Below are 14,838 nucleotides of genomic sequence, written 5' to 3'. Positions count from 1 at the left end.
AACAATTTTTCAAGCATTAATGCCACCTAGTGGTAAGAAATAGTTACTTTTTTACAAAATGTGTATTCAAAAGAATATGAAGTTTGTGTTATATTTAAGGTAAGAAGAATTAAACTGTCTTTTGTAACATGCGTAGTACTGCAAAAGCTGTTCGAGAGTGGGTAGCTAGAATTTGGACACTTGCGCGTCACTGCTTGGTGATTTTGATACAGTTTTAAACATATTTACTCTGTCCCATTTACAAAGAGAAGTTTCAATAAATGCACAACTGAACAACAGGGACTTTGTACAGGTATAAAAAAAACCTTTGTCGTTTTCTTTGGGATAGAAGTTTGAATTAAGGTAACGTTGAGCGTATGGATATGAGTTTGGAATTCCTGGCACGATCTTTAAGAGGCTTTGCAATGAACCAGAGTGAGAGCTGGTCTTTGGGAAAACTGGCCTGGCAAAATATTGACTTGGTGAGCTTCCCAGTACTGATTCAGAATAGATCTGCAGAGTTCATCCTGTGGGCACAGGGAGGGCAAGGCACGTAGTGGGGAGTGATGGGGAGAGGTTGAAGGAAGGCAGGGCTGCAGCTCCTGGAGGCAACAGCACTGCGCACCCGACAATGATGACTTCGGTGTCGATTGCTTTGTATAGCGCAATCAGTCAAGATTAGATTACAGAAACTACCTTTCCAAGCAAAATATTGCCCAACTACTCTTTAAAAAGTGTAAAGACCCTTTGAATTAGGGTACTATGTGAAATCGCCTTTCATTTCTTATCGCCAGCTGATGCAGGTCTAATATAAAAGTTATGTTTATCATTGTAGCATCTTTAATGTGACTATTAACATGTAGTATAGGAATTGAGCAAATTCTGATTGATGTGTGTAGACTGTTTTATTTCTCCCTTTCTATTTATAGGTACTTGTTTCACAGTGGCAATCCAGAGCATCCAGGAGACATACTTCTAAACACAACCGTGGAAGTTTTGCCTTTTCAGGTATGAATTTATTGATTTGTGTCTGTTCCCTTATAAGATAAAAGCAAAACCTCCTAATTTTATTGACTTCTTTAACAGAGTGAGGGAGAAGAGAATGCTTCTTTTCTTAAGATCTGGTGCTCACGTACTATTTCTTTTTTTCAATTGGATCTATTCACAGAAAGCTATTGTAACCGCTCAGGTATTCATTCAGAGTGCAGTCTGCTACAAGTGCTGTTGGTAATTTGGAGATGAACAAGCTTGTTTTCTTCCAGTTCACTACTACTATTTAAAACAAAAAAATACACAATCTTCCTTCTCCTGTGTATTTTGGAAAAAGGGAAAGCTAAGTCAATCTGCTTTTTGACTTAGTAAAAAAGTCTTGGTTCAGAAATTGACATATATCCAAACCTTCTAGATACTGAAATAGCTTGACTTTTAAACAGAATGTGTTTGTTTCTCATGTTTACTGATTTATTTTCCCCATAAATTAGTCTTGAGTTTTACCTCAGGAGGGCACTACACTGTCTAAAGTCTGTTCTTGCTTGAAGCCAGATGGTACGGGTTCTTTTTCTTCCATCTAAATATTATAGCTAGCCATTTACATCACAAAACTCTGTGAGAAGATTAAGCTATTACTTGAGAAGTTTATTCTGTTTAGTATTAAAATAGCAAAGTATTTCTGTCTTCTCCCATACACTTGGTGTTGGTATCTTGAAATCTGTGCCTAAATTACCATATGCTGAATATCTTTTTTTTAAAAGGTAAATTAGCATGGAGGAGTTCACTCTCCATTCTTGCAGTCTGCATGCCTGGGAATGAGCAAAACTAAGAATTTCTGATCACCTCTAAAAAGAAGTTTGTCCGTTTGATTCTAATTACACAACACAACATGTAGGATGTTAAATTACAAGATTTATGGGTTTTGTTTCTCAAGACCCTTGGGAAGATATTCAGCCACAAAACCAGCAGCATCCCTTACATCATCTGGCTCCAAGGGACCACAGGAATGCACAGGATAATGAGAAAAAATACGCATCAAGCTTCGCTTTTTTTGGCTACACTTGGCTGTGAAATGCCCCTTAAACTCGAGCATCCCTTTCTTAATGAATCATAGAATCTCACCTCCATTCCCACTGACAAAATCTGTGGAAAGGTAAACAGGAAATTCTGCACCTGGCCTGTTCCTGAGCCATTGGAGTCAGTAGAAAATGTCACCAATGAGGGACAGCAGCTGCAGAATGATAGGTACTGTCCTGAGGGAACTATTTCTCCAGCATGGACTTCAGTAGAGCTCTAAGCCCATTCAGATACTTCCACCCTGATCCTCCCTAAGCAGAATTCATAAAACCAATCCGTAGAAATCTAAGTACCCCCAGCCTGGATTTGTCTGGGACTCGAGCAACACGCTAAAACCCCCAGTAAACTGATGACCAGTAAACCTCCCCAAAACCTGAAAAAACAAACAAAAAAGGCAACACCCTCCTGAAGCTCCTGAAACAGCCCCCCCCACACTTCTTCAGCAGCCTCCCTTAAAAGTAGGAATTAAAAAGAAGAAAAAAAATAGTTGATGGATTTAATCTCCTATTTTGTCAAGCGTTTTTAATTGTTTCCTAGGAAAATCTTACAGTGGGTCTTTTAGTATTGGATCATGTGATTCGGCTTGTTATTTTCCAGCTGGTTTTGAAGCTCTGGTCTACAGTCTCATTTTTTCCATGCTTCTTAAAGAAGCTTATTGATACCAATCCTTTTTAGTAAGGCAGTGATAATTGCAATGCTTCCCTTGCTGGTCTGATGACTTTTCATCTTGCCCACATTCTTACATCAAAAAGTAAGCTGTAAGTTTTATTTGTCCTGAGAGAAATCTCTGGTTCAACCATAGGAAAAGAAGGCGAGTATCCTGCCTTTTCTTTTCTTCTACTGTGTATGCCAGTATCTGCTATGTATTCTGTTCACATGGCAGTTGCCATGAGAGTTACGTGGGGCACTTGAAGTACTTCTTTTTTCTACTTTGAAGCCAAATACCATTCAGTTCTGGAACACTGCTGCTTTTTCTTTTTTTTTTGAGTTGGCTTATCTAAGCTATAAATAACTATTCTTGGCTGGTTCATAATTATTTAGAAAAGATGGATGCTGAGTATATCACAAGAGTGCACACACTAGTCTTTCCCTGGTGAAGTCATGCCAAAATAAGTGATCTCATTTATGCTTTGTTGTTCTAGAATGAAGAATTGGTATTAAGCAGAGAAACCAAAGACAAACGGTTAGAGGATGGTTACTTCAGGATAGGTATGTCACAGTGGAAAGAAATATGTATTGTTACTATTGCAACAGTTAAGGCATTTTCATTAAACCAAAACACTCCCAGGTTTAGGTTTGATCATTCATTTTTGGGTACGTGACCTTGTAGGCTTTATTTAATGTTGTTTCCAATATTTCTTTCCCAAGACTGATGTACTAATCCAAGATCTAGTTTGACTCTTAGTTATAGTGCAGTTACATCCAACTCTCTGCCAGGACTGACTCCCTGGATTATTGTAGAGGCATTTCCAGATTCTGTAAGTTCACCTCTCCTATCCTGAGACTGCACAATTGCCTCTATGTGAGCTGTTGTACTTGGCCTGGCTTTGAACCCACCCTGCAGACAATCAGCTGTCTTGTCATGGGTAAGACTGGCATTTCCATAGCCAAGCGGCTGTCGGGGAAGGTGTCAGGGTATCTGTTGTCAAGGAAAGAGAAATTTTACTGAGGGATTATATTTACCTTGCTGGACATATATTGGGCATCCTTGTTATAATGAAAGCAAGGTGTTTCACCTTAATGCATTGAGGTTGCTGTGCATATGTTTGAAGTGTAGCTTCAAACAGTCTAGTTTGGCTTTTGAATTAGATTCATATTCATCCTAATATGATTGAAGAGTCTTAAATAGGAACACATTAAGCATGAATGCTACCCCTTGTCCTTAATCCTCCTTGAAAACACCTAAGCCAGGGTCTCAGTGTTTAGTTCCATAATACTAAATGAAAATCCGTGTGAAAATCTCCCCAGAGTTTGAGGTGCTCATACCATTAGCTAGTTCCAAAGTGTTTTTTCTTACATATAATTCTGTTCAGATTGGTGTGCTCGGACAATACGCTCCATCTCATTTGCAGCTGCAAAGCTGAATCTGATATAAAAAAACCCCCAAACTCGCTATCTTTTGTTTCAGGAATGACACCGGTTAGCCCTGCAGCCACCAGCAATAGGTTTGACCTGTGAATTGTAGTACTACAGATGCATTTTTCAGGAGACAGGTTTTTGTACTTTAGTTTGTTGAACAGGAATTAATTGAGGTTATACTTCTGCTTCTTCTGCAGGGAAATTTGAAAATGGTGTAGCTGAAGGAACGGTTGACCCCAGCCTAAACCCTATTGCATCATTCCGGCTTTCAGTGATACAAAATTCAGCAGTCTGGGCAATTCTGAATGAGGTGAGAGGTGGTATAACCTTTTAAAAATAAAACCAACAAAATTTTGGCTAATGCTGATAACAGTTACCTCTTACTACTGAGAAATGTAATACCCTAAAATGTGACCTCTTTTTTTTTCTGATTTTCTGTTTCAGATTCATATTAAAAAAATTACAAACTGATCATGGAGATCTGCTTTAGAGGAAAAAAGAATCAATCCTTCAAAACTTTTCCTATAAAATCTGACATCTTAGCAAGTCACGAATTGAAAATACTGAGCATGCACCTTATTCCAAATCTCTTTCTTTTCACTCGAACTCTACCTCTTGTGAAATCTACTGTAGATGAGAAGATTGTATTTGCCCCTTCTTATCTGATCCATCCAGAAACTGATGCTCCACACTGATCGTTCATCTGAGGCCTAAATTGTCCTCTACTTAAATGTGACTTTACCATCGTAGAGTTCCGGAACCCTGCTACGCTTAATCTGTACTATTTTGATAGTATAGTAATATAGAGAAGTTGTACATATTGTTACATTCCTTGAAGAAAAGAAAATATAATTATTGTTAAATATGTTTTATGAAGGGGGTACTTTCGGAGTTCCGTTTATTTTCTATAACAAGAGCCCTCTTTTATAGACTGTCAGGGATATATATTAAAAATGTTAGGGATATTTAATTTATTAAAATAATTTGAAAAGTACATATTTTTATGCAGTAAAATTTTAAATTGATACAGTTTTTTTTAAGAATTCTCTAGTTTAAGTTATCTTTCTACATTTTTCTTTGGAGATGCAAACATAAATTAATACCATATTTCAAATATACTGCCATGTTGAAAAAAGCTTAGATTAAGTTTCTAAATTACATAGTTTTGTACACAGAATCTGAATGATGTTCAGAGGCATTAACAGAGTTCTGAAGAGCATTATTCTTTGGGGCTAAGAAATTCCACTATGTACAGTTTGTAGCCACATACAAAGCATGCTGAAATGTCTCGTTTCATATTATGTACTAAATCTGCAGTGATTTTTAGATTGGATCCATTGTGTTTTAGAAGAATTTTATCGATTCCAAACAGTCCTTTCTAAAAATCTTTGTAGACATTTCCTAGCCTGGACAAATTCATTTTCTGCACTGAAAAAACTCATTCTCCAGCTTTGCTTTGGAGTGACAGAGGTTAACTTTTATCAGAAGAATTAACAATAATTAGGTAGATTTGATCTGCAGAGGTCTCCTTTTCAAAAATTCTGTTATTGCGGTTTTTATTTGAGATACATTACAGTCAGTAGCTATGGTTTATTTTTATTCCATTTTTCAAGAACGAGTTTTCAGTTTAACTCCTTTGTTGATTAATGAAGTAGCTCGACCTAACTTATCAGGAACTGAATTTGGCCTCAAGTTAGTACCTGCCCTTTTTTTTCAAAGGAAACAACAGTGATCTTAAATGAATCAGAAACTCAGTCAGGAATAGAAAATGGTTTGGATTAAATCCACAGCAGAATTGTTGCAGTGCTAATGCTGCTGCTACTCTTAAGAGTCCTTCTGCTTAGGTGCTTCTGTGTAAAGGACACAGGGGAGGGAAGATTTAAATTACCCAGTCAGAAATGGTCGGGAAGAAGAGTGGCAGAAATTCCCCGTCTCTTAACAGGAGTGAAGTGCCTGATTGACACCAGAGGGAGGCATCTACCCTGGCTTGGGAATTTTCATCTGTGCTGTGAACTGACCTGGAACTGACATCTCAAAAGCTGGCCCGGTTTTCCTTGTGGAAAGAGAAAAACCCAGTGTTATCCCCAACATCTTTGTGGTCAGGGCACAGAGGTGCACAACCTGATGTGGGATTCCTGATTTGGGGCAGGGATCTTGAGTTTTTATCTCCAGCATGAAAGGCCAACTAACAGATTTAGCCTCTTTTTCATGACATTTATAAGGAGCAGGAGCCTAAACCCAACTCTACAGCTCTGCAAACCATCACTGCTGAGATACAGAGTCAACTTGTCTTTTCTTCTGTCTTGATGGAAAATGATGTTGTAGCTTTGACAGCCCAGCAATATTCAATATTCAATTTTAAGAGCTTAACTACTTTTCCAGACGATAATAATTCTGTTTTAGCTGTGCTGTCTGGGGGCACAGGGAAGAGGAGATTTGTACAGAGCTAAGACCTTCTGGTTAGGCTGACTGGTGTAAGGTGAAGAAAAGCAGAAAGCTACCAGGCAGGCCTTGTTTACTTTTTTCTGATCGCATCAGATAGTGTAAACAAAATGTTACTTGGAAAGCTCATCTTGCCCACAGAGCCCCGGGGGCACAAGCTAAGCACTGGCCTCATAAATGGAGTTTTATTCTTGGATTTAGGGACGTGGGTGAATAGGCTCAGAATGCCATGTGAATCTAGCCTGTTGTGGTGCCACAGCCCATCCTGTTGTATGTATAATGCTGTGCCATGAAATTCTTGCCATGAAATGGCTTTTTATCACACATCAGCTTGCAAAGGTCCAAGAAAGTACTTAGGTTTGCTTCTCAGCTCTGCTTGTGAAGGAATGATGCAGGTAATTTAAACTACAGCTATTTATTACAGTTTAGATTGAAGACATCTGTTAGATATTGCTGTTCCTTAATATAACTAGTTTTGCTGACAGTGACTTTCAGCTTTTTCCATGAGTTCAAAAGTTTACCGGTACCACTTATTTAAAACCAGGCTGTGTGCTTAATTCCCAAGGCATCCCTGTTCCTGATGCTTCACAGTAGTTAAGATGAATCATTGTTAATACATCTAAACCTATAGAACCCTCACCACATTGATTGCAGGACTCTGGTGTTACCACTATATTTAATTTTCAGAAGTGTTGACATGAAATTTATTGGAGACAACAAATTAACTGGTGCCTGGTAAAATATGTGGGTCTTTTTCTAAAAATCATTGCATTTTTATTATATTGTATTAGAGTTGGAAATACTCTGAGCTGCTTTAACGCTTTAGATGTTCCTGAGCTTATATGCTCTCTAAATAAATTATAGAGTCTTAGAATAGTTAGGGTTGGAAGGGACCTTAAAGATCATTTAGTTCCAACCCTCCTGCCACAGGCAGGGAAAATATGTGCCACATTTAGGAGGAATTACTTTTTGGAGATTCAGGTAAATTCAGACCAGGTGTAATCAGACAGTTCTGCAAGTTTGCTTGGAAAATTTGTTCATAAATAGGGAAGAAAAAAAAAAAGGGGGAAAATATTTTCTAATTATCTCTGCAGACAGCAATTTTAGGCTTTCTACCTTTCAAATTCTAATCCCCAAGTTAGACAGAAGTGATGCCACTTCCTTCCTGGGATTATGGTGGAGTAAGAACTCTTCAGCCGCTTGGCTGAGTGGGCATTAGCTTGGACACTGTGACTGGACGGGCTCCAGAGGGACTGGTGTCGCTGACAGGTCTTGGTCCTAAGTTACAGTGTTACCGCGAGAGTTCCTCAGCATATTAAACGTTATTCAGGAGAGTTTTTTTCCCTACATATATTTAATTCCAAATTATTTTTGTGGTGGCCTTAAAAATCCCCTTTAGGCCACTGAATCTTACAGTAATCAAATAACGGAAAGTGTTTCAAAATAAACTGCGTTATCCTATGATCCTATTGGCTCCTTCTGATGCTGTTAAAGCTTCAGAAAAAGGAACTTTGGTGAAATCAAAGGCATTATTAGAGACCTTCTTTATCTGGGCATATTATTCTTAACTTCCTATAGTGGATGTTGAACAGCCCGGCCCATGTGAGGTCTGGCTTTTCCTGAGCTGATCAGAATTGCTCCGGACTACGGAAAGACAAAGACTGTCGGTATCATCTTGCTTTGCTCCTTCAGTGAGCGGTCCTACTGCAGACATTGCAAATAACGTGAACAGGATGTGATCCCAAATTAGCACTTTTCATTTCTTTAATTAAGGAGAGTTTCTAAAGCACTGTATAAGGCTTTGCACTTTTGCAGGCACCTCAGCGTTGTTTTTGAATTGATAAAGAATTTTCCTTATAGATACCTTTCTTTTTTCTTAGCTGAAAGGTGGCTTAGGAAAATTCAAACAAACATCTGATTCATGGACCAATAAGAGCTGCCCTCTTCTGTCATTATCACTGCTTGTCTAGCTGTTTCAAAAGCAGTTTTGAAATACTCCGAGTCAGTTTAGAGCAAAGCTATTTATACTTTTCCCAAGTGATACAAGATTTCTTGAATGGGCTGGAGTGTGCTTTGTGTTTGGCAAAAGTGAAGAACCATGTAACTTTTTCCTTCTTTTTTTCCCCTCAGGTATATTAGCACTTCAGCAATCTCTGTTTTTTCTTGGAAATATTTGCTCCAGATAAAGTGTTGTAGTAACTTGCTTCCACCTTGGAAAATATTATTTTAGTCTTGAGGAGGGGAAAAAAGAATTAAATCTCTTTAAACCTTGCTCCTATGAAATAGAATCATAGGATATCCTGAGTTGGAAGGCACCCACAAAGATCATCAGGTCCAACTCCTGTCCTTGCATTTTTGTGTTAAGTAAGTTAACTGTAGATTATATATTTGTTCTTACTAGGACAGATGTATTGTGAAAAAGCTAAAGCAAGTAACTGTAGTACAAAGGGTGGGGGGGGGAAACCTTATGTTTTTCAAATCATCTTTCTAATCACCAGCATAATGCTGAAAGGCAATGGAACAACTGGTGTTTTCAGGCTAGCATCGGTTGCTGATGTAAAAACCCCACCCAGAGCTGATGAATTCATATTTGAGTGTCGTTTTTCTGACTTTAGTGGTCTCTTAGGGGTTTTGCCAATTTCTGCTGTAAACTGAGCTGCCGGAACTTAACATAGCTTAATTTTGAGAATGATGAAGCCTCCTTTCAAGGAGACAAACTTTGTTACCGCTAAGGGAAGGTACACAGGCCCCAAGTCCATCATTGATTTCAATGTATCGCACGACAGGGCAATAAATATGAAGTGTTTTTAGTCTTGAACTGAAGTGGGTGATTACTGGTGCCAGGATTCCGGTTAGGGAAAAGGCGCAGTTAGGCTGCCTGCAGGCCGGGAGCTCGTGCTGTTAGCCAGGGTGGGAGCAGGTCCTGACTGGAATCCTTCGCCTTCTGTGAATCAGCAGTTCAGTGCTTTCCTTGTTAAAAGGGGAACATTGCTCAGTGTCTGCTGAGAGGGGAACACGATTCTCTTCAAGCCTTAACAGTGGCTGAAACACACAGTACTGTAAGATGCACTGCCAGCATATTTGGTATTTTAAGGTAAATATAGTTTTTCCTTAGAGATCAGATTCTAGTATTGAAATATTACGTCTTACTGTAACCGGTTTACTCTTCTGTTGCTTTGGAAACTGAATCCTAGTGCTCATGTCTCATACTGAACACGGCTTTGGAAAGCTGTCACCTTCATCTTCCAGAAGGTGTTGTTTGTGATGGTCGCCTTGTGGACTTCACCGCTGCAGGCTTTGCCACGAGCCCTCCCTGGTAGCCAAACTAGACTTGTACTTTCCTTCTGTGTTCATTGACCTGCAGCTCCTACCGGTGGATGCAGTAATACCCGCTGGACTGCTAGAGATTGGGTTGAAAAAACTTGCTGCTACGTTTGGAAACCTGATCTGGGTCATGTTAATTGTGCCTTTCATCACCGTTTCTTCTGTGTGCCAGAGTCGTTTGTGTATATTTGAAGTAGTCATTAAAATAAATCAGTTCTCAAGTTCTTCCATGAAAGGAGGGGACAGTTCTGTGTCTAGAGACAGCTGTTGCTTTACCATTGCAACTCTAAAGATCCCCACCTTCTCACAGTCCCAAGGCAAGGTATTCCAATATTATTCTTAAATAAAACTGCTTTTTGGTGTCACTTAAAACCCTCATAATGTAGAGCTTATGCCAGTATGTGCAAAGTATCTGCAGTAAGAGTTATGCTAAATAGACTTGCAGTTAAATTTGAGCTACAGAAATGTACAAGTAACTTGTTTTTAGGAATGTACTGAAAAATATTTGAACAAAGTTGCTAACGTGTTTACTGTTGTAAATATTTTAATAAAAAAAAGGACACTTCAAACTTTTTTACACAATTATCTACAATAAAGAGCAATTTACAACCATTTACAAAATGTTAATTTTTTCTTTACTGTCAGAAAAACCCCAAAACGTTAGCTACGCTAAGTCCTGGTTTTATTTCACTCTGTATTTATAGAAGGAACAAAGCATCTTGGTGAAGTTCCATCCACACGCTAAGGAGATCAAATAGAGCAGGATGAGAAGTGCAAACGGATACAAAAGAACGGCTGTGTTCTTCAGAAAGGGCAGCGCTGAAACAGAAGCAACATTGAAGCAAGTATCAAGCAGTGTTCTTTCAAAAAGGTGCTTCAGGTAGAATAGCCTTGAAGGAAGACAGATAGGAAGAACAGTCCTGCTCTGGTGGCCTTCTTCGAGGGGCAGGTTTGTCATGTCTGGCCTACTCATCCTACCACTGTCACGAGTTAAAGAGTACTTGAGTTAACTGGTAGAGGTAATGCACTGGGAACCTGTTTCACCTAAAACTTACTCTTAAGCTTGCTACAGTGTTTTTATTCCATGCAAATGTTTTGGAAGTGGATTCACAGAGGAACATGAGGAACAGGTTGCGCTGCTGCAGGTCTCATAGAAGAAGGGAAGTTGGCATGGTGATGAATATAAATTCTGTGGTTAGTTTCCACTGGAAATGTGGATTAGTGAATTTCTAGCAAACTTCTATTAGCACAAAGAAAGAATTACCTTAGTACCAAGCTAAGCTTCTGCTTTGCTAATTAATAGACAGATCAAATTAATAGTGAAATTATGCTCTTGGTTTTAGTAGAATAAAAAGACATTGCTGTTACTCACCACTGTATCCTAGGAATGTCACATAGATGTAATAGCCGATTGCGATCAGCCATAATGTATTCCCAACAAAATACCCAATGACGGAATCCGATATGATGACATCTGAAAGAGACGACTGCTCTCAGCTGTTTTGATGGAGCGTGATTTTGAAGCAGAGAGCACAAAATGTTCTACTTACAGTTGATGAAAAACAGCTGGATAAAATGCAAAATGACTAGAAGTGGATAGAAAGCGTTCAGATGAACATCGAAGGCGTATCCCCACTCCACATCATAGTCTCTGTTCTGCTGTTTCACCAAGTACTTATTAGAAATGAACCTACATGAAAAGATATTCAAGAATATCTTGTGAATGTGAACCTAGAAAGTTGACTGGCAGAAGGCTGGTTTGAGATGTTAAACCACATGTGACCCTAATTCCCTACACAGCAGAAATTTCTGCTATCTGGAAAAAAAAATATGCAAGAATTATGCAGACCAGACATATTAAAAAGTTTGTGTTACAACTATAATTACATTCAACAGGCAGATGAAATATACTGTTGGTTAATACAGAAATGTAACTTTTTAAATAAATCAGCACTACAATTTATCAATGTAGTACAAGTTCTCAGGCTCAGAGAACTTTGGAAATCTGTTTGTACACATGTAAATCACTACAGAAAAGCATTTCTAACTGTACCTACTTGTACACTCCACACAGAGATGGTTTATTTCAATTCTACAGAAGTGGTGCATGGCAAAGACAGAAAGAGGACAGGCCAGTGCTCCTAGAGGTGAGCCTGTTCTTCTTACTGAAAAGAACGTGCACGGCCTGGTGTTAAGGCTACGGAACAAACCTCGAGACTATATTTTCTTCAGCTGAAGTTCTGCTGACATCAGAAAACTTAAACCACTTAGAAGAGGAACAAGAAGTCAATACCTGCCCTGAAATACATTAAGAGACCAGAGCTTTCACAGTAGCTTTCTCTGGTACCAGGTTTATGCCGAGGGCAGGGTCAGAAAGGCAGAGCCTGGGTGCAAAGTGAGGCAAGAAGGGGATTAGACTCATTAAGAATGGAGGAAGCTTTTAGAAAAACAGGTGAGGCTGCATTGGAAGAAGGGACCTGAACCAAACTGTAGCTGGGTGACTGCTATTTAGGCCTGCGGGTCACTGACTAAAGGACAAAGGAAAACCAGCAGATGCTGAAGTCTTTCTGGTTGAGGAGACCGCATCCAGAGTCACAAGTGGCTGGAGGGAGAAGCATTACTGTGTGCTCTTCCCCAAGCATTTCAGGGGTTGCTGTACCAGACAGGAAAGCAGGTCAGATGGACCCATCATCTTTACGTGCCCCATGAACTGATTCGCTATTGCCTCTCGCCTTCTGTAAATCTCACAACATTACCAGATAAAACTGGCAGCGACTACCACCAAAGCAACAAAGCCCACACGCGCAAAATAAAACAGACACTGCTTGTAGTGGAAATAGCTAAAATCTTCAGCAAGAAGCACGAGCCAATTGTCTATTGCCCTACTTAAGCATAATAATCCCCATGCTTACGTTACTTAAGCTGTTCAACCAAAGTAACAAATGATGACTTTTTGTTACTGATCACCACATTTTTGTACTTGGCATTAGTGCTGAAGACTAACCCACTGAAGAAGAAAGAAAACAAGCTGAAATGTTCCTCATAATACAGGCTTTCTGAACATACATTTTTTTCAGTAAATGGTAAAGAAAATTATGCATTCTTTTTTAAAGCAACATTCTGAAACAATTACTACAACAGCACAAAACCCATAGTCACAAACAGCCGAGGGTATCAGTGTCCTGACAGCAACACCGAGCTCAGGTTCTGACACCACTACTCACCACATTAGAGTTGCAATCAGGAGGCCAACGCCAACACAGTCTATGAAGACAACCCAAAGCAGCAGCTTAATTGTTTCAAAAAACCCCATGTCAAGCACAAATCCAAACCCTACAGTAGACACTGAAAGGAGAAAAAGATTATTAAAGCTAGCTATGGAAAAGAAAGCATGAGATGTTAAACTGATAAGGTTTTTGACTATACTGTTACAAAACCTCCAGTTCCCTTATTATTTTTCTCTCTGAGATTTTAAGTCCAATAGCTTATTTTTTCCACTAAACAGAATCATAGAATAGTTTGGGTTGGAAGGAAACTTAAAGATCATCCAGTTCCAACCCCCCTGCCATGGGCAGGGACATCCCACTGGATCAGGCTGCCCAAGGCCCCATCCAACCTGGCCTTGAACACCTCCAGGAATGGGGCAGCCACAGCTTCCCTGGGCAACCTGTGCCAGTGCCTCACCACCCTCATGGTGAAGAAATTCTTCCTTATATCTAGTCTAAATCTGCCCCTCTCCAGTTTATACCCATTCCCCTAGTCCTATCACCACAAGCCTTGGTGAACAGTCCCTCCCCAGCTTTCTTATAGCCCCCTTCAGGTACTGGAAGGTCACTATAAGATCTCCTTGGAGCCTTCTCTTCTCCAGGCTGAACAACCCCAACTCTCTCAGCCTGTCCTCACAAGGAAGGTGCTCCAGCCCTCAGATCATCCTTGTAGCCTCCTCTGGGCCCGTTCCAACAGCTCCATGTCCTTCTTATGTTGAGGATTCCAGAACTGGACACAGGACTCCAGATGAAGTCTCACAAGAGAGGAATAGAGGGGCAGAATCACCTCCCTCGACCTGCTGGCCACACTTCTTTGGATGCAGCCCAGGATACGTTTGGCCTTCTGGGCTGCGAGCGCAATACTAGTTATAATGCAACTTGCTCACAACATGATCCCCTTCACAGATCAGAGAACACTCATCTGTACTTGGGCTGAAGGATGTAACAGCAAATTGTATTTCCTACCCTCACCGCTATTTTTAAAAAATTCACACAATGCCACAATAGAATAGTCTTTGTTTCATAAAAGCTGTTTGTTAACTCAAACTGTGCATGTGTTGATACTCGCTTCTATTTCAGAGTTAACACTTTTGATATTACTAACAGCAATGTGCTATATAACAGATGACGAGTGTGATAGTACCTTTTTCATTTGCAATTCAGTCTAAAAATTACACGGGGCACTTTGTTTATAGCTTAATTCTGCAGAACTGCACTAGGGCATTTATTGTAAAGCCAGTATTATATGTGTAACATTCAAGTAAACCAAATGTTCGGTATTTTTTTAACTCAGGCATTACTGTGTGTCATGGGGCTTTATTACTGTCAGTAAAGTTACAGGGAACTACACAGTTTGAAACGCAATAGAAAATACATTGGAACAGAGAGATTAATTAAAGACTATATAGTATCCACTATGCCTCCTCTGTTTTCTAATTCCCCGCTTAACTTCCAAAAGTTTAGGCTACTTCCTTCTATTCTGCTTTAAAAAATAATCCATATGGATTGGTCCTTTTTTTTGTGCCTGTCTATTAGAAGGGCCATAAATGTTCATCCCTCAGGTTTCCCTCCCTCTCTTTTTACGCCATCTATTCCAGCACTCACCACAGAGCCAGATACTGAGAAGCACTAAGAAAGCAGGATCATCTCTTGCCCATTGGTCCTTTGTCTGTTTTCTGTA

General features: G+C 39.5%; 2 protein-coding genes across 2 annotated transcripts in view; one reads left to right on the top strand and one right to left on the bottom strand.

Moving 5' to 3' along the window:
• The window catches only part of MGAT4A (alpha-1,3-mannosyl-glycoprotein 4-beta-N-acetylglucosaminyltransferase A), an 84,823-nt gene extending 74,722 nt beyond the window's left edge, over positions 1 to 10,101 (top strand). Inside the window, exons 13-16 of the mRNA XM_069876495.1 lie at positions 909 to 987; positions 3,189 to 3,255; positions 4,323 to 4,435; positions 4,570 to 10,101. Coding sequence (XP_069732596.1) covers positions 909 to 987; positions 3,189 to 3,255; positions 4,323 to 4,435; positions 4,570 to 4,596 — 286 coding nt within the window. The 3' untranslated portion in view covers positions 4,597 to 10,101. The remainder of the gene's footprint in view (positions 1 to 908; positions 988 to 3,188; positions 3,256 to 4,322; positions 4,436 to 4,569) is intronic.
• Positions 10,102 to 10,262: 161 nt separating this feature from the next.
• The window catches only part of UNC50 (unc-50 inner nuclear membrane RNA binding protein), a 6,757-nt gene continuing 2,181 nt past the window's right edge, over positions 10,263 to 14,838 (bottom strand). The window contains exons 2-6 of the mRNA XM_069876509.1: positions 14,763 to 14,838; positions 13,116 to 13,236; positions 11,442 to 11,581; positions 11,264 to 11,365; positions 10,263 to 10,710 (exon numbers count right to left, since the gene is read on the bottom strand). The exon at positions 14,763 to 14,838 is cut by the window's right edge and continues 208 nt beyond it. Coding sequence (XP_069732610.1) covers positions 10,574 to 10,710; positions 11,264 to 11,365; positions 11,442 to 11,581; positions 13,116 to 13,236; positions 14,763 to 14,838 — 576 coding nt within the window. The 3' untranslated portion in view covers positions 10,263 to 10,573. The remainder of the gene's footprint in view (positions 10,711 to 11,263; positions 11,366 to 11,441; positions 11,582 to 13,115; positions 13,237 to 14,762) is intronic.

The sequence above is a fragment of the Phaenicophaeus curvirostris genome, chromosome 1, assembly GCF_032191515.1.
Source record: "Phaenicophaeus curvirostris isolate KB17595 chromosome 1, BPBGC_Pcur_1.0, whole genome shotgun sequence".
Lineage (NCBI taxonomy): Eukaryota > Metazoa > Chordata > Aves > Cuculiformes > Cuculidae > Phaenicophaeus > Phaenicophaeus curvirostris.
Note: the sequence above shows the minus strand (reverse complement) of the source record. Positions and strands in the feature narration are given on the sequence as shown.